Source organism: Cyanistes caeruleus, chromosome 4 (assembly GCF_971803275.1).
Source record: "Cyanistes caeruleus chromosome 4, bCyaCae1.hap1.1, whole genome shotgun sequence".
NCBI classification, from domain to species: domain Eukaryota; kingdom Metazoa; phylum Chordata; class Aves; order Passeriformes; family Paridae; genus Cyanistes; species Cyanistes caeruleus.
Window position 1 is genome coordinate 14,555,529 of NC_141704.1, and position 18,855 is coordinate 14,574,383.

At 40.9% G+C, this 18,855-nt stretch overlaps 1 protein-coding gene and 1 long non-coding RNA gene across 6 annotated transcripts in view; one reads left to right on the forward strand and one right to left on the reverse strand.

The window, feature by feature from the left end:
• The first annotated feature begins 3,623 nt into the window (after positions 1-3,623).
• Positions 3,624-18,855, forward strand: part of LOC111923013 (uncharacterized) — a 30,346-nt gene continuing 15,114 nt past the window's right edge. Inside the window, exons 1-6 of one of the 4 annotated variants that reach the window (XR_015286140.1) lie at positions 3,624-4,824; positions 6,396-6,526; positions 8,191-8,305; positions 8,495-8,715; positions 12,995-13,126; positions 13,420-14,442. This is a non-coding gene — a long non-coding RNA (uncharacterized LOC111923013). Of the gene's footprint in view, positions 4,825-6,395; positions 6,527-8,190; positions 8,306-8,494; positions 8,716-10,163; positions 10,448-12,994; positions 13,127-13,419; positions 14,443-18,855 lie in introns of those variants that run through there. The other 3 variants (XR_015286139.1, XR_015286141.1, XR_015286142.1) reach the window with 3 other exon arrangements.
• Positions 7,354-18,855, reverse strand: part of LRRK2 (leucine rich repeat kinase 2) — a 64,041-nt gene continuing 52,539 nt past the window's right edge. For both annotated transcript variants that reach the window (XM_086886801.1, XM_023918623.2), the window contains 8 exons: positions 18,394-18,588; positions 17,236-17,429; positions 16,851-16,923; positions 15,854-16,038; positions 14,942-15,094; positions 14,035-14,243; positions 10,942-11,016; positions 7,354-9,064 (listed from right to left, as the gene is read on the reverse strand). In XM_086886801.1, the coding sequence (XP_086742927.1) occupies positions 8,943-9,064; positions 10,942-11,016; positions 14,035-14,243; positions 14,942-15,094; positions 15,854-16,038; positions 16,851-16,923; positions 17,236-17,429; positions 18,394-18,588 (1,206 nt within the window). In that variant the 3' untranslated portion in view covers positions 7,354-8,942. The remainder of the gene's footprint in view (positions 9,065-10,941; positions 11,017-14,034; positions 14,244-14,941; positions 15,095-15,853; positions 16,039-16,850; positions 16,924-17,235; positions 17,430-18,393; positions 18,589-18,855) is intronic.

Sequence of the window (18,855 nt, forward strand, 5' to 3'; positions counted from 1 at the left end):
TGGTAGTTGGAACAGTACTACTGACCTTGGTACCTTGTGTTGTCAGCACCTTAACCAGCATGTGCAGGAGAGTCCTGGAGAAAATAATAATTTATTGCTGGGACTTTTTGGTCACATTTATTTGCATTATGCAAAAGTGAGTGTAGGATTCTGAAAATGGGAGGAATGGATGTCCCAAGGGAAACAGAAGCCCAGATGTTAATGTGATGTGTATTTTCTGAAAGGGGGATATCATAGCATTTTTTGGGTTAGGAAAAATGGTCAAAATGATGTATTTTTATCCCTTGCTCTCTTCCACGATGGTGAAGAGAGAGAGCCCAGGGGAAGACAGTTTTAATGTTCATAAGGTGTGTTCATAGCATACCATTTGCAGACCAGGGTCTGTCTGGCCAAAAACTCTTCCCCACTTCCAGACAGCGTGGTTTGGGTTGTGTAATGCTTCTGCCCTGCTCCCCTAGAGAGAGGTGCCTGGTCACCGTGCCTGCCTCTGAGACCTGGAGTGCTGTGCCTGGCTGGCAGTGTCCCCTGTGGCCCTTGAGCCTCACCCCAGTGTTGTGGGAAGCCGGTGCCAGCCCCATTGCTCCGGTGATGGTTTTATGGCTAAAGAGGAAACACAGATCTGGGTTTTTAACAGAACTGACCATCTTTGGCCATGCCACCTGCAAGCCAGAATCACACAGCATTGACAAGATGTTGCTAGAAAATCTCTTGAGTTACAATGACACTTCACTACTGTGTTCCTGGCTGTATTTCACAAAAGATTTCTGATTAGAAAAAGGAAAAGGCAAGACTATAGCCAGCCCTGGCACTGCAGGAGTAAGGGGTTGCTGCTTTATGGTAGAGCAGAAGGTGGGATGAGACATTTCAGTGGGCAGGAAGGCTCAGTTGGGGCAGGTACTTGCTCTGTGGACAAGGCAGCAAAAGCAAACTGCGGGACAGACAGGCTGTGATCAAAACCTTCAGCTGTGAAAGGGAACATCGAGGGAAAATTGGTCATGAGCTGAGAGAATGGGTACATTAATGTAACTTAATAATAATAGTGCTTCTAGGTGAGTGTGCTGTGCTCTTGAGTTGTGTATGAGGGGCTGTGGTGGGTGTGGGTGGGCAGGGGGATGGGGAGGCTATGGGAGTCAGGCTGGCATGGATGCCTTTGTTCTTTGTGGCTGCTGTTTTTCTTACCATCTCTGTTTTGTGCATTAGAGCCTGCTGCAGGACACACCACAAGAAGACAGAGAAATGGGTATAGGAATGGAAATTTTCCTACTTCAGGCTCTTTTTATTCTTTTCCCTGAGTTTTCTAGCAGATGTTCTGGAGCTCTTGCTAGTAGAGATGGGGAAGAAAGGAATGTCTGTCTATAGGTGGAAAGGGATTAGGTTAAGAGATGTAGCAGGCATTTTTAAAAAAGCAAACCCAAACTGCTTTGCCTTTCTCTGCAGTGGCTGGCTCTGCCTGGTGTGCCTGTTTGGGGTGGTCCATGGCAGGACAAGGACATGTGCTGATGGAGTCAGTCCTGCATGGAACTGAGCAATGGCTTTACTTCCTGCCCTGTGCAAGATCTTTTTAAGCTTTTCAGGGACTGATTTGACAAACTAAGCCCTAAGTAGAGGGTATAGTTGCTTAGGAAGGGTCAGAGGCAGATTATATTTGGTGTATAAATGCAGCTGTGATTAACTGAACAGACAAAATCAAGGTCAGGGAGGCAGCTGTTGCCTTGTCCTTTTGCTGTTGAGTTCTCTGTAAGATCTGTTGCTAAGGATGTCTTGTGTAATGATGCAGTAACATTGAAGCAGGACAATGTGATCACCTTGTCAGACCTTCGGTGGCACTGATGATACCAAAGCTCTCTGCTCCCTATTTCTTCAGAGGCAGCCAAGCTGCAAGACTGCAGCTTTCTTCTGGGAAGATGGGGAAGGAGAACAGCTTGTTTGGGGATACTTGCTAAGATCTGTTTTTAAAAGGCACTCCAGAAGCTGGGCTTTATTTACGCCTTCCTTACTCAGTTTGGTGCAAAGATACTTCTTGTAAAGACATTTTTTTTCTGCCAATGCTCAGTGAATGCAAACTGTGTCTGATATTTAGCCTTGGCAGTAGACCTGCTGGTTAGAGAAAATATCCATGCTTGCATTTGATGTTAATACTTAGCAATTAATGCTTCAAAAACCCTTAAGAGACTTTGCCTACTGCCTTTTGTGCACTGGCAAGGGTTTGGTGGTGTAGGTCTGCCCACTATTTGCCCTTGCACACCTTGCTAGTGCACTGGCATGCATTTGAGCAGATTTACTTAAAAGCATGTGAAGTACTTCATCTTTTCCTTCTGCCATAGCTTAACATCATTTCCAAAACATTTCTGGTTGCTTCTGGCCCAGGAGAAAGGCAGTGTCACCTTTCCCTGCCTTCCAGAGGAGTTTTGTGAGAGCTGGTCCATGAATTCATTAAAACAGAAACCTTCAAGGCTGGGTAGTGCAGCCTCCCCTGGGTGAGAGCTGAAGGCATGCTCTGAAAACATGTCTCTGTGGGGCTTCCACTTATGAAAATTCAAGTAAAATCTCATTGTGGCCTGGTTTGGGGTTTTTTGTTTTGTTTTGCATATATACACAGAAATATTCAGAGTTGCAGGACTGGTAATTTGATTTGTGAAAAATGAATCGGAAAGCCAGACTAGGGTCAGGAGGACCCTGATGTGGTCTGTGGACAAGAGGCCATGGCAGATAGCTGCTGGGCAGGCTCAGGATGGCCAGAGCTTCTCCAGCCAGGCTGCCTGTGCCCCTGTCTCTGCCTACACAGGCACAGACAGGAGCTGCCATGGATGCTGCTCTGAGCTGGGTCCTGCGTTCCCCTGCTCCACTTCCATCCCCAGCAAAGCAGATGTCAGACTCTTCCAGCAGGACCAGTTGCTCTGCAGCAGCTGCTTCTGAGTCCCTGCAGAGCCCAGGTGTTTGTGTCTCTTCCTGGGTTTAACTGCAATATCCATAAAAATGGAATTGAAAGGGTTTGGGATTGTTGGGTTTTACCCCTGGAAAATTTTCCTGTAATTACAAGGTGAGAGTGTATTTTGCCATGAAATTTTCTAGTTGTAGAGTGCTCCACACATTGGACTATTTTGGAAAAGAAAAAAAAGCATGGGGAGCTGAATTTTTGACTCATGGATAGTAATGGAAAATTACTGTTTACTCAAGCTTAGTTTCCTGGCTGGTGGTTGGTTATTAAAAGTGACTGGGAACAATTGTGGCATTTAAACTGAGCAGGGCCACTGCACAGGGCAGGGTGACCCCAGCTTTTGGCTCTGCATGCATCAGGTGTTGCTGTTGCTGTGCTTCAGCAGCTAGTGGGCACCTCCTTGAAGTTTAGAAATTCACTTTGCAAATTTTAAACTTCATTGGTATTAATAGGAAGCTCATTAAACCTTTACTTATGCATATGCGGTTTAACAGCATCTTTTGAGTTTCACTTCAACCTCGTGGAACTTGACTAATGCAAAGGAGTGGTCACTGTAGCAGTCTCTGGAGGCTTGTGGAGAGAGGAAATACTTTTTACATGGCCAACATCACCTCAGGGGGGAATGGACTGGCTTTCAGTCCTCCAGCAGCAGCACCCAAACCCCATCCTCTGTGTGGCAAGCTGCAGCCTCTGCTGCTGCTCATCCAAGGGCGCATAGCTTTGAGAGCAGTTCTGCAGCTTTTAAAAATATTTATTTATTGTGATCTCTGAGGATACTGGTATGAAGTTGTCATTTCTGGGCCTCAGCCTTAGCTCAGTTGATTTAAAGTCCAAATTACAGCTCAGGACCCTGGCAGCTGGTGTCGGAGATGGATGCTTCTTGTAACTCCACAGAGAACAGGTGTTTTCAAGGTAATTGCAAAGGTGTCGTGGCAAGAGAAAGCAGAACTGAGACCCACCGACCTTTCTCTGGTGTATTTATAATGGAAATCACCAGCTGTTTCCGTCGCCGCTGCACAGATCGCTCCCACACGGCCTGTAGCAGCGCGGCGTCCTCACGGCTCGATGGTGCTGCAGGGCTCTGCGGGACCCCGAGCAGGGGAGGAGGCGGCCATGCTGGAACGGTGTAACCCTGAGAGCTGAGGCACTGCTCCCTTCCCGCTGGGACGGACTGTGGCTCATCCTTCACTTGGAAAGGGAGCTTGTCGTGAAGGGTTTTGTCCCTTTTGCTGCCCCGTTAAACAGGGACAGATTCTATTTATATTTATATATATTTATATATAAACAGGTCTGCAGAGGCGAGGCGGTGCAGGGCCAGCCGGCCTGGCGTGCCCCAGAGAGGGAGCCGTGGCCAGCCGGGGTGCACGGAGGAGCTGGAAGCTCCCGGGGGGATGCAGCCCCGTGTCGCTGGAGGGGATTCCAGCCCGCTCGCTCCTGCTCAGGCATCCTTCAGCACCGGGCACCGTTTGGCGGCGTTTTCTGTCCTGACCTCGCTGCCGGGGACAGCCCTGAGGGGATCCGTGAGGCGGATCTGGCAGCACCAAAGCCGGGCCCCGGCCCCCGCAGCGCTGCCGGCTCGGCTGCTGAGCACTGATGCCGGCAGCTTCTGCTTGTTATTATTTCTCTCTCTTTCCCCCCCGCTTTCTCTCCCCTCTCGCTTTCTTGCAGAATGGTTTCAGTGCTCCTCGGCTGGGTGGCAGCGGTGCCACAGCCGGGCCTGCCCCTCTCCCAGGCACAGCTGTACCGTCAGGAGCCAGTGCCAGGACATGGCACGGAAAAAACGCGGAAAAAGGCACGGGGAAAATGGTTCAGAAAAGGCAAAACACTGAAACAGTCCCAGGGCATTTTAATTTCCTTCCCATTTTCTGTCTGCTTTAACTTTTCAGGTCAGTGACACTAATGGGCTGTGGTGGAAGTGAAGTAAATAATCATGTACGCCAAAGACAGCACATTGATTTTTATGTCTGTCCTCGCTAACTAATGACAGCCTTTGTAGGGACTGAGCACTTAAACCTCTGGCAGCAGGAAAGGCAAAGCAACACAGTAGAAAGGGAAAAAAGAAAAGGCCTTTGCTTGCTTTTTGACTTTCATCATGTTTTTACTAGAATCATATTGATATAGTTTTTTAAAAAAACTACTGTTTTTTATATAGCTGTATTGCTATATCATAGATTTTAATAACCTTTAAAAACCATTCCAGTTTTCTGCTCAGTTCAAACAATCCATGTAAAAAGGTAGGTCAGCATTGAGGTCACTGCAGGGGAAAAGTTGTATCACCATTTGGTAATTCTTGTAATTCTGCTACTTAATCAAACAAAGACCAGTGTAATTATTGAGGAGTCTTCCTGAGGTGCCTACAGCTCAAGGCACAGCTGTTCTCAAAGTGCCTACACATCTCACAGGTACAGCAAAAAACATTCCTGAAACTGTGCTAGAAATTTCACCTGGGTTCTCTTCTAAATTTTTGATAAGTGAGGTTTCCCCCTTGCTAATACAACAATAATTAATATATCTTGTGGATTTTTTCCTCTTAAAATAATGAATTTTAAAATACAGATATGCAATAATTATGATTCTCCATGTGATTATGCTACTCTGTATTTATAAACTAATTGTTGCAAAGACACATGCCTACCTAACAAAAAAAATTGGAAAAGTTACCAAATAGTATGCTGGCAACCAGTGAGTTATACCTGTTCAAAGACCATGGAGAAGGCTTTATGTAAGAGAATGTGCAGGTCAGTACAGTCCTGGGTATGTTCATAATATGGATAAAGAACTAATTGAGACAGAAATAACAGAATACTTGCTAGTTCTGATCAGGAAATTTGGTTCTCTTAAGGCAGGTAAGGAGAGTTCTTTCCAGATTTTTTTAATTAATGCCAAAAGCCAGAAAATAAGTGAGAAAAATCATTTATATGCTTTTCTACTTGAAAGACTAATAGAAATAAACCATCACTGTCTTTTCCTCATTCACTGAGAGTCATTGTTTTCCCTCACTACTTTCTCATGGCTCTGGTATCTGAAGTGTTCATTATAATGGATTATTTGTCTTGCAAAAGCCCACGTTTGGGGGTTAAGCCACACCTAATAGGCCTCATTCTCTCTCCTCCCTTACGTGTCCCAGTTTTGCCCCAAAGTGGTGCATGAAGAAGTAATAGGGTAATAATATGGGACACTAGAGGCAGTATGAGAGTTCAGAGGGAAGAAGAGCATTAAACCAGGCTGTGCAGCTTGTTTACAGTAGAGTTGACAGAAACTGCTTGTAAAAGAAATGAGGTTAAAATTAATGACCAGGTGCATCTGCATATGTAATTTATCAGAGCAAGCAAGTAATAAAAAAGAATTACTCTAATTAAAGTCAGTCATACAAGAGGGGAAGGATACTTTAAAAAAACCCCAACATTATCCAGTCAGGCATTCAGCTCACTGTGTATGTATATTTCCTTGTCTTTAGGTTTAAACCCCAGTACCCTTTAGCTGCACTGAGAGAGATGGGTTTACTCACCTGTTCCAGCTCAGGTGTTCAGTCACATCACACTGCATACTTGTTTCCCATGAGTGAAAAGGCTCTTTTCTGAAGTCAAGGTAATCTGTTTTCACATGTTGGGTGTTATTCTAAGTATGCAAGAAACTGTATCTGACAGAACTTGTCCTCCTATGTGATCAGTTTCCACTGGTTTTCAAACAGTTCCACTGAAACCAGAGTGAACACAAAGTTATATTTTTTTTCCTCTTTCCTTATAGTTTGTCAGCAGAGATGTTTCTGGGAACAGGTTTTCTTATAGTGCAGGTTTCAATGGTGCTGTTCCTGCCCTTGTTGGCAGGTGCCAGCTGGGGAGGGGATGCCAGTCCTGAGTGCTTCTAACAAGAAGCACCAACACAAGATGTTTTCTAAATATTTTCTTGTAGTACTAAAAAGTATTTGGTGGGGATGCAGTGGAATCACTGTGCTCTGTGTGAATGAGTGCTGTACTGCTAAACAGTCCCAGTGGGTTACCACCATGACAGAATTTTTCTCTCCAGCCACAGATAAATCAGCAGTGGCCAGTTGAGTTTGGTTTGCAATGAGCTCTTGCCTCTCTTTTGGCTGAAGTTTCTTTTGTTCTTTGCCATCCCTATAATACTGAATATATGACCCAATTCAGTCTGTGGATCAATGTTAGCCAATGACCACAAGGACAATATTCCTTATATGTCACCTCCCATCTCTGCAGGAACACCAAGCAGAAGACAAACAGGGGAAGGGAAAAGGGTTCAAGACATGCACTGAGACAGAGCATAAGCAGGAATGCAGCTGTGTCAATAATACCTACAAGCCAGAATTTTGCATCATCCTGAAGGAATTAACTGCCAAAAAAACTGCACAGAAAAGCCCCTCCTTCAAAATTCAATAACAAGAAAGTAGACTTACATTATTAACAAAGAACAGTTTTAATAGAAATGTTTAGGTTTACATTTCAAAATGACTTACAAATAAACTTAATCACAATGCATATATTCTTTTCTTTTAAAAAAAACAACCATATTTATTCTAACATAATATATATTTTCTGAGTTATAAAATCCCATATAAATAGCAAATTCTTTTCAGTACACAGATTACAAGAATGCATAGAAACTGGGATGCATATCTGAAAAGAATCCCGAGTATGCATTCCACAACTGGCAGAAAATAGAATAGTGCTAGAGTTGGAAATAAGAAATGCTGTTGTCCTTGTATATGATTTAAAAAACAAAAAAAGCAATCAAACAAAAACTGAGAACTTTTTGGTTGCTCAACCTTGTTCAGCTCCCTAGACTCAGGAATGGCTCTGGATGCTCCACTCCTTGAGATTTTGGGAGCATCCTATGGATTCTTCTGGTATCAAAAAAAGAGAATGGTGTCTGTCTTCTGGTGGACAGAAATGAGGCACTTCCTTAGAGCAGGTCAGTGTGGACTGTAAGCAGAAGCTTGGACTTCCAGCCAGAAAGCAGCAAAAAGTGATTCTTGAATGATGACGTGTGGAAACAAATTTGGAAGAGGCAGCCAATTCTTACACTCCTCAAGGTTCCCCTGATTATCCCCCAAAACACCATAAAGTCAAACAAGAATGAGTAAGTGGAAATGTTGCATGTTAGAAAAATCAAAGCAAAAGTTTTCCCTTTTTTTTTAGACTGAGGTGAGCAAACAAGCAAGCTGGACTAAGAACAAGTCATAGCAGCATTTAGATCAGAGCATTCACCCTGTGCTTTCTCTTCTCTCTTCCAAGAGCGTTGCACAAGAGAGCTACGTGTCTGGCAGCGTTCCCAGCAGTGTGACTGCATCTCTGAGGAGCAGGCAGACTGCAGTGCTGCAGGAGGACACCAATGTGCAGAAGCCTCACGGTGTGTTTAATTTGGAGCTAGTTTATTATTGTAGCACAATGGGGTGTATTCTAGTCATAGTGAAAAAAAAAAGTCAATTATTCATGGAAGAAACACAGACAATTCTGCCTGTTGTTTTCAAAAAAGAATGTAGTAATTATATATTCCTTTAAACACTGCTGTTAGATAAAATATGATGTTTTTTCATAGGGTCATGAACTCTGACATTACTAAACCATGAATCATAGGAGCAAACTCATACATGCAAACTGCAGTAAACACACAGAGATTTTGCTTCTTATTGGAGTGTCAACTCAGTAGAGAGCCATTTATAGTCTCCTGGCTTATTCCCATTTTAACTGGGATCAAAAACTGGATGAACAACGTTATACTGAAGCTGAGCCATAGCTGCAGAGAGCAGAACTTCACAGGTAAACAACAGATACATCATACCATTTTAGAACCAGAAATTCTCAACAGTTTTCTGTCCTTTGAAATATTACAATTAACTTCTTTCTTCTTTGTATCCTGTGAATACTCTCATGGTAATTTTCTTCCTGCTTTAGTTCAAACACAACAGGAAGAAGAAGTTGTAAATATTGCACAGCTTGTTAATATAGAAGACCAGATAAACAAATGACACTTGCAGGGTGAATCTTCAGTCCAAAGAAAAGCTTTTCATTTTTTCTGCTAATTCCTGTCTAATTTCTATGTGCTTTTTCAAGTTTTGCACTTCATGGGGCAGGTTAATGTCCCACACTGACACGCAGGATTGTAACTCTGGAGAAAAAAAAAGAAAATTTGAAATATGCAACAGAGATGAGTTATTGCATAATTAGACATGATTTTGCTGATCTGCTTGTTTTCAATTACTCAGAAATTCACCTAACAAAGGCATGATCTTTAGGACCCATAAGACAAGTTCCATGACACTTCATGTTTGAGGTGATGCAGTTATGGGTTGCAAGATGTTTGTACTTGCACAATGATTTGGATTCTAGTTCCTAAATTTAGAGTATCCCATTTAAAAGTACTCGAAAAACCATTCCTGGTGCCTATGGGCCTTAAGGTACTGACCTGAGTTACAGCTAATGCTAATACTGAGGTGCCTACTAAAATTTCACCTCTACCTTTCCAAGCAGATACACCCTAAATGCCTATGAGACTCAAACCCCATTCACTGTAGAATAAAAACTGATTTCATAGGCTAGTGAATATACTTGGAAAAGGTCACTTCTTCAGTCTCCATTCATGCAAACAACTCTACTCATGAAAAATTCACACTTTTTTTTAGTGGAATAGGGATAATTGAGAACATTTACACAAGCCAAGGCTTACAAACTAAGGCCCCAAGGATTCTGGAGTCTCCGATTCTTCTCTGTAATTAATGTAACTCTTAAATAAAATAAAAATGCTAATAAGCCAATAAATGTTCTTATGGTTACAGGAACTGGGGAACAGCACAATGTAAACCCAGTGCTCTGAAGTTTGGCTCATTTTGGTCAGCTCATCTACACTTGCCCTCATTAACTTTACACTATCACTGCCACATTTTTAATCGCTGAAACTGGGATGAGATAAAGGTGAAGAAGGGCATTGATCAGAGCATCAACTTTAACTGTTTTTAGAAAAATCTAAAGATGTAGATTTTCTATCTTCCATCACTTTGCTATCCTAATTGTCAGGAAGCTTTTGCTGATGTCTGACTGAAATCTCCCTTGCTGTAACAGAAACTTGTTAGTGCTTATCCTCCCCACAGGGAATACATAGAAGTCTTAATTCTATTGGTCTTAATTTACATATTCAAAACCTATTATCATGTCCCCTCTAAGCTTTATTTATGTTAATCAATTTAACTCCCTGCAACATTTCCTCACAGGTTCCATTTGTCTTCTCTGGACTGCTCCTAATAGTCCAGAACATTCAGCAATAAACAGGCTCCTTCAGTTAAGAATTAGCTCATGGCTTACAGACATCACTTTCATGGTGTGAGAGTGGTGTTTGCCTCATCTGCATCCGCATGACATGACTGATTCATGACCAGCCTCTGATCAATTCTGACCCTTTTTCTGCAGCACTGCTGTTTAAGCTTATCATTTCCTCATGCTGGTACAGCAGATCATTCCTAATTAAATAAAAGATTTTGCATTTGTCCTTACAGAATGGTATCCTATTTCCTTCCAGACCATTAGTTCTATTTTTCAGGCTCACTTTGAGTTCTAATCCTGCCCTCCAGTGAGCTTGTATTAGCTGTGAGTTGTCTGCAAATCTGAAAAGTACATTCACTATTCTTTCATCCACATCACTCATGAAAACACTGGGGATTCCTGACCTAGCACAGCCACCTCTGGAAGTCCATTTGATACACTTTCCAATTAGACAATGACATTTACTCTCCAAATAGAGTTTCCCAACAAATTGAATTGTATCCTTCAAACAGTGGCTTCCTCAGATCCATTTTTGGAAGTGACTTTTAGTTTGCATGAGCCCATATATGCAAAAGAAAACAAAAAGTACTTAATAGTAGTGTTTCAGTAAAATTTTGCCAAATGATGATCAACTCTTCACTGTCAGTGCGTAGTCAAGCACAACAGTGTTTCCTCTACTAATAATACGTTAATAAATACGTTAAAGTTAATAAAATACAATTCAGATACCTTTGTGATATTTGTTGTCTTCGGTGTCACTTTTATAGCAGTATCCCAAAACAAGGACCACATTCTTGAGACTCCCTTTTTCAAAGAAATAAAATGTCAAATCTTAATTTTAATGTGAATTTTGTAATTTAAGGACAGAAAGAGTAGATGGCATCAAGGCACTAAGAGGACAAAAAAGCAGAGTTCAATCAACCAGACCCTTTATTCAAAATCATTAACCATGAAAAACCCGGACATGAAGACAATGTAGTTCCCATCTCCATTTAATGTCAGGGTTTATCAGGGTTCCAAGGCATAAGCACAGGATCAGCCAACCCAGCCTGCTGAACAAGCCCAAGAACAAAGCACCCTATTATACAGCACAGGCAGAGGTGGTAGAGTCACAGGAAACAGATGTCACAGCAAAAGGACAGGCTGCAAGTGAAGTCGCAGTGCACAGCAAAATGTGCCAGTTCAGTTATGAAAAAATCAAACCAACCAAACATGACAAAAAACTGAGTAAAAATGATGAACTAAAAGTTTTAAACTTATGATGACATATGGATGGGAAGTGGAAATAGGGATAGATCATAAGAAGGTGCCTACTGAGTAATGCAAAAGAAGACCTGGAAGACAGAAGTGATTGGATCACAGAAGGATAAACAGAATGTGCCAGTGTTTCAGTATCAACTTCCTGCTTATTTCCAACATGACATGTCTATAAATGCCTTGCAAAGATAGACAGAAGCTGTTGCATGTTCTCCTGCCACAGCAGCTCCCACTGGCCAGGTTCCCACTGGCAGCACTGTGAGGGTACCCTTGGCTTCCAGCTAGTAGAGACAGGACCCAGCCTACATCCCTGGGTCAGGATCAGGCCAGGCAGGGAACAGGCCAGGGTGCAGACACCCTGCTGCAGCACCGTGCCTCACACACGGAGCCTTACACTCCCAGGGCAAAGATGAGGAGGGTGAGCAGTTTCTGGGGCATAAATAGACTGGAGTATGGCTTAACTGTGAAAGCTGCAGTTGGGAAATTTTTTAACATGTCCCAGGACCTCTGCAAGGTAGAGAGAGGTTTTTCCTGCCTTGAGGAGGTCAGCACTATATTGTCCTCTGAGAGTGATGTAAATCTGATTATAGTAGATGAGGGATGGTGGGAACCATACACATCCTCAATGCTCAGATTTTTCATAAATTTATTTTTTTTTCTATAGCCAGTCCTATCCATACTCCTTACAAAAGTGATTCGAACTTAAGTATAATGTTTCTTATTTAGACCTAGGTCCTGTCTTACTGTACAGGAATCTAAATCTGTACTTGCAAAATCAACTACAGATTTACATCTAAATTATTCTCTGTGGTAAGTCTCATGCCTATTGAACAACAATGTGTTAGGTGACAGAACTGGAAAATGTCATTGTATTTACATATTCATATATGAAGTACAGATAACATTAATGTCTCAAAGTCTGGAAATCTCTTTTTCCTGAAATATTTACCACGTGAGATTATATGGTTTAATCTTAAATGAAACTATTTCACACAAAAATACTTCCTCTATCTTCTCTTATTTCATATAAGCAATGTGGTACTGTTGAAAAACTGCTCAGCAGCCTCAGTGACATTTTCAGAGATTCCAGTAGAAAGCGTCCTCAAATTTAGGAAAAAAACCTTAGACCTTATAAATAATTGCTGCAAAAAGATTATCAAAAGAAAAAAGTACACATCAAACTGCATATATCAATCTTAGTTGCTGTTCTTGAGATTTGTGCAGCTAAACTCCTGAATATTAATTTTTCTATAAATAAAATTTTGATTAAAAATGTTGAGGTGACTGAGCCTCAAGGTTTTTTCAATCACACTATTCTATACAAAATATTTTCCCTATCAGTGACTGCAGCAAGGCAATAATTATGTTTTCATAGTAATTACTCTTTACAAAATGCTAAAAATAAAATGTCCTTTTATAATACTAACATTGTAGCTAAGAGGACTAGATGGAATGATAATGCTGTGCTATAGCTGGCACCATTAACAGCTGGGCTCTGAACAGACTGTAGCATTTGCTGTTTCAGGCAAAGGCAAGTCAGAGGAAGGTGAGGTATGTTTGACCCATACAACATTGCCAGCGCTAAGACCTGACAGTAGTCTATGGATCCTTCTGGTGCCAGAAAGGAAGAAACAGCCCGCAGAGTAAGTTCCTGATGGTAAGAAGAAAACATTCACAGCCTGCAACTGTGATTTGCTAGCAGAATTACAGTGTACTGCTGAATTCACAACAGCTTCAGTGTTTGGTTTGTTAATTTTTTGGATAGCAAACACAGTTTAAATAACACTGGCAGGGAAACTCCAGAGTTTTTTCCAAAACACTGTGGAAAGTAATGGGAACCCACATGTCATGCCACAAAGGACTTTTTCAAGTAATGTGTACTTTGAATGTATTCATCACAGCTGTACCACAAACTTGAGTTGATATGGCCTTTATTACTTTTGGAAACAGTGCAGGACAATGTACAGGAAGGAAGGAAGTGTGAAGGAAGTTTCAGCAGCCAAGGAGTGTCCCTTCCTCAGCTGCATTCCTGCCACTGAAACTCCGCAAGTCCTGTCTGCCTACAGCAGCTCAAAACAGCTATCCCTGATGAGAGGAGCAGCACACAAGCGCACACCCCAAGTCCAGGTGTGTAGCACTTTCCCAGCTCTGTTGTGATCTGCCTGTGACCCAAATCTAAAAGAACCATTCCTGAATCACACTTGAGATGGAGAAAGAACACAGGCAGACACACGTAAGAAAAGACCACATGACAAAATGATGGTGAGAGCTGAGATGCATCACTGAAGCACAGCACAGGGATGCAGTGAAGGTGGGGTACACGAGCAAACCAATGACAAGCAGGGAAGAGCTGCTGCTTTATGTGGGCACAGGTATTCAGCCTGCTGGTATTCAGTTTACACCCTAGAGTCTGACACTGATGGAAAATGACAGTCGTGGAGTAGAATGAATGAACAAATCCTGGATAGTGCTAATCTGTTTCTGGAGCACTATAACAAGCAGTACGGAGAAAACATAAACTTAGCAGTGATTTCAAAGTACTCACCACTTGAAGGTTTTACTTACCCAGCTGAGCTGTTATCATGACTCGAACAGAATCACAGAACTTGTCTATGACTCGTACAGGACGACGTGTTGACAAATCAAGCAGCAAGATATGTCCTCCTCCTGTCCCTATCCACAGTGCAGTATTTTTCTGAAGACAAATGGTCTTCACTCTTCCAGAATAAGCCAGTTTATGTTTTGATTCCTTATTTAATTTTTCCACTTTGTTCCTACAAGTATGGAAAGAATTTGCATTGGAATTTGGTGTCATCCTATTCTGCAGCTACTAAAATGACACTCTGAATACCAGACTTTTAAGCAATCATTCACCAAGTCAAATCACAAAATTCTCATGCAAACAAATTGAGATTAAAACTATTGGACTCCAAAGAGCCACCTGGTCTGCTTCAGAAAACCTTTAAATAGAAGGTAAGAACACTTCTTAGTTCTCCCCCAGTCTGTAGGAGGATAATGTCTTAGCGAAGTGGGAAGAGCACACCTACACCTTCTCCTAACCTCACCATAAAAAAGAAACTGATGTGGCATATTAAGGCAGAGGAACAATTTAAATGCAAATGAAAAAGTTGTCACAATTTAATATTAATAAAAATCCAATTTCCTACTGAATTTGTGCACTGAAAAGACATTCAGGGTACCTAAAGGACAGCAAAAGACTACTTTCTTGAGCTAAATGAGTCTTCTTGATATCATAGAGAAATTGGGAAATACAGTAAGAGTCTTTAAAAAGTGGGATTCTGCATGGAATATTCTGAAGTTTTGGGCTGAAAGACAGGAAAGGAAATTCACACTTGTCCAACGAACTGGGAAAATCCCTTACTTCTGGTAGGTTAAGGTACCATGGTAGAGAAGGCAATCTGATATTCAGCTTCCTATCCACCAGGCTGACAATCTGAAATAGAACACTTACTTAAGAAAATGTGCACAGTCAATTAATTCAGAAAGTTTTTCTGTCTTCTTGTCCCAGATTTCCACAAAATGGCTGTTTTTCTTTGCCAAGTAGATGGATTTGTCTATTGCTATTGAAATAATGTTTGCATCACTGTAAGCATTATGACAGAACCTAGAAGAGAAAACTCCAGTTAGATACACAGAAAATAGTAGAAAAACTTGACTACTATGAGTGGGATTAGTTTCCCTCTGACTCTTGCAGAATCATTCAACCTTAAAACCAAACTATTCTAAGATACAACTGAAAGGCTTTGCTTTAATCTTCCTACAGTTTGACATAAATTCTCACAGTAACAGCGTTAGGCTGATGACATCCTTGGAGGCACATGAATGCTCAAAGTCTATTAATAAATCTTTCTCATCAAACACTGTTTTCCCTGCTCAGGAAAAGCTTCCCTTAACTTCAGAGTAGGATTTGTCCATGTGAGAATTACATCAAACACTCCCAAACCCTCAGACAATAATTTCTAAATAGTGAGAAGTCAGCAATCAGACGTGATTAAATAGGGCAAAGATATGCACATTTATCATACTGATAAACATGGAAGGACAAATACCATGATAAATATATATGTGTAATTCTAAGTAAAGTAAACGGGGATTTTAGTGGACAAGGCCAACTGGAGAAGGAAACTGATCAGTTGCATAGATACTGACTTCAATCCTTTATGGAGTAAAAATGTATTTCCTTGTTTAAAAGCAGCAACAAATACTTTCAACATTACTCACTGATACTCCATCTGCATTATGGAAAGAAAAGAACAGAAACAAGCAAACTCAAAGAATGAGCTCTAGAACAAGACATTACATCAAAGTACTGTCAGAAATCTTTAATGAAAAGTAACATCACTTATAAAAATCAAAAACTTACAGTTGACTTGTCTTTGTTTCAATGAGCTTTTGAACAGAGAAGTCACTGGTTAAGGCAATGATTTTTGTTCCACAGCCTCCCCAGATTATGTTTTTTTCAGATAAGCATGAGGATTCATTTAAGCACATCAGGGGTGTGCTAACATTCCCTATAGTCAATATCTTCAAAGGTGTAGCACCCTTACACTGCAAGAAAAAATATACTCTGCTTTAGAAGCAAGGAGGATTTAAACACTGAGAATCTTGTTAAAACAAGGCCACACAGCCTGCTGAATTAAATTTACACATCCAGATTTTCTGATGTCTCAGAACATTTCCAGAACGTTACTGACTGAAAAGCACCATATTCCCGTTATAGATGTCCCCTAGGAGACAGACTGTGAGCAGAAACAGGCCAGAGAAGGGATTGACACTTTCTGCAATCCCTGGCACAATTCAGTAATTGGTTGGAAAGACACATCTATGTCTTTGAAGACATCCTACACCGGACCATATTCTAATTCTGAAATGCACCGCAGCCCCATAACTGCCCTAAATGCATATTGTCAGGAACTAAACCTTCAGGTGCCAGCTGATATAAACAGCTCCCAGCATTTCTTCATCTGTTCTGTGAGCAGAACTCTGATCTACAGAAAACCTGAACAATATTACATTTTTGAACAGAGCTGTTTTACAAAAATTTACTAAATGAGAGGAAAAAGGAGCTATTACAGCAATAAATGAAGTAGATTAAAACTATGAGAATATTCTAAACAACAACCAATAATGTCAGTCCCTTGCCAGTTTTCCAGCCCTTTCAAAGGAATTTTTCACCTCTTAACTCTTGTTTAAAGCAGTTATTGTAAAATGCGCAGTTCCTCTCAGACTGCACTAGAAAATTAATTCAGGTTTTAGAGAAGCAATTAAAAATAAGTGGCATGAAATAAAGCTACTCTTGGTAGCTGCTTTAGATATTGCTGATAACATTCTGTAGAACAGACAGAAAAGAACAAGTCTACCTTTACTGCTCTGTCTTCAAAAACTGCCAGCCTGCCATCAGCTGTGCCTACCAAGAAGAAATTCCTCTGTTTGCTGAAATAAAATAAGATAATTAATTCTAGAAATGCCTTAATCAGGTAATAAAAATTAAAATGAGAAATCTCTAGTATTTCAAGTATTCAATTCAACGCTAAAAGGAAACACAACCCCTGTGATCATGAATGTAGTTCTCAGTTGCACTGGGTGCAAAATTAAGTGGAAACACAGGCAAAACAAGGAGTTATCAGAACAAAAGTGCAGAGTGTACAGATGTAATTTTCTGAACACTTTAGTTTAGCAGTATTTTCAAAATGTAACCCAAAACATTTAAAAACATTTCAAAAAACATTTAAAATTCATTTATACCTTTGCTTTGAAAGAGAATTGCAGTATAAACAAGTGATAGAATCTGACATTTTCTGCAGACGATGCCTTCTTGTTTCATCTTCTGTGTTAACTGCCCACAGAGAACCAGACTGGGTTCCTGCTACAATCCAGTTTTCTTTCTCAGTAGGAAGCGTCACTAAGGCCAAACTTATAATTTTACTGTCTGCAATATCCTGAGTCAGAAAAGAAGAAGAAAAACAACTTGGTCATGATTTCAGTAATGGTAAATGCTAGTAAATTACTGATGATAAAAATAAAGCACAATCTTCCTGGACTTTGGACAGAACCTTGGCCTAACTTCCCCTTTAAGAAATCTAATTCCCTATTAGCAGCATACATCATCATCATCTTTCTTCCACGTGCTGAGAAGGACCCCATAAACAGTACACAGGAAAATCTCTCAGCTGAATGCTGACAAAAAAGATATTCTTTCTATTCTAATCAAGATCTTCAAGCCATCAGAGAACTGAAAAATGGAACTACTGCAATACTAATTGCTAACAATAAAAATACTGGCCAGTATTTCTTTATCTTATTTTATTTTTAGAAAAACAACCCATTGAGATGTATCACAGTCAAGAGATGGCAGATGGAAATATAACTGAAACAACTTTGATGATGAATCATGCTCAATTCTGGAACATATATTCATCACAGCACATCAATCCTGGATAAAACCTTTCCCCTTTGCTGATGGGACAGGACTGAGATCTACCAAAATCAAATGAAAAGAGCTGGATGGCATCACCAAAGTGGCATAGAGAGATGGCATTTGCAGGAAGGGAGAAGTTGTTAAGAGACAACCTGAATTGTTAAAAGAGTTAGAGATATGAAGGTCTGCCTATTAACTCCTTTGTGTGGTCTCCATGCTAGAAAGTTTCCGCCTCAGTAGAAGAAAGTAATCCAGTAGTGGAAAGACAGTATTATGAGAAAGTTCAGGTTGGATAACAGGAAGAGAGTAAATAGCAACTGCTTTTCTACTTCATTTCATGGATACAATGACTCACTCACGAGCAATCTTTGTTCTCAAAACTCAGCTTTCCAGAAGTAATATCCTGCTGTAAAGACGCAATTAATTTTTCTGAAATACCTCTGTCTGCCAGAACAAATAGAATAAACGTCAGCTTTCCCACATACCTCACAAGTATGTCCATCTGTGTTCAGGTTAACAAATGAAAGCTGTGCCTTTTCTGTGTTCCCATTGCCTATCCAGACTCCTGCCTTCTTGCAGCTTTGATTGGCAGCCACCATGCACTCTGCTGTAGATGTGCTGGGTATTGAAACATACCTCATCAAACAGATAAGCTCTGCAGAATTCAGGATCTCATAAACCTAAAAAGAAAGCCACAGCATGCCCATGGTAACAACAATGGCTTGTCGATCCATAAATAATAAGCAATGGATAATATAATTTTTTAGATATGGACAAAGTAGCTCAGCAGGCCTGGTCACTTGTATTGCCACAGAGCAGTGTGTAACTGCACTGATTTAACAAAGTCTTTATTGCATAGCTCTAGTAAATACCAAGAAGTAATCTGAATTGTGTTTCACTACAATTGCTACACAGCAACACAGGGAAAACAGTGAGCTAGAACACGG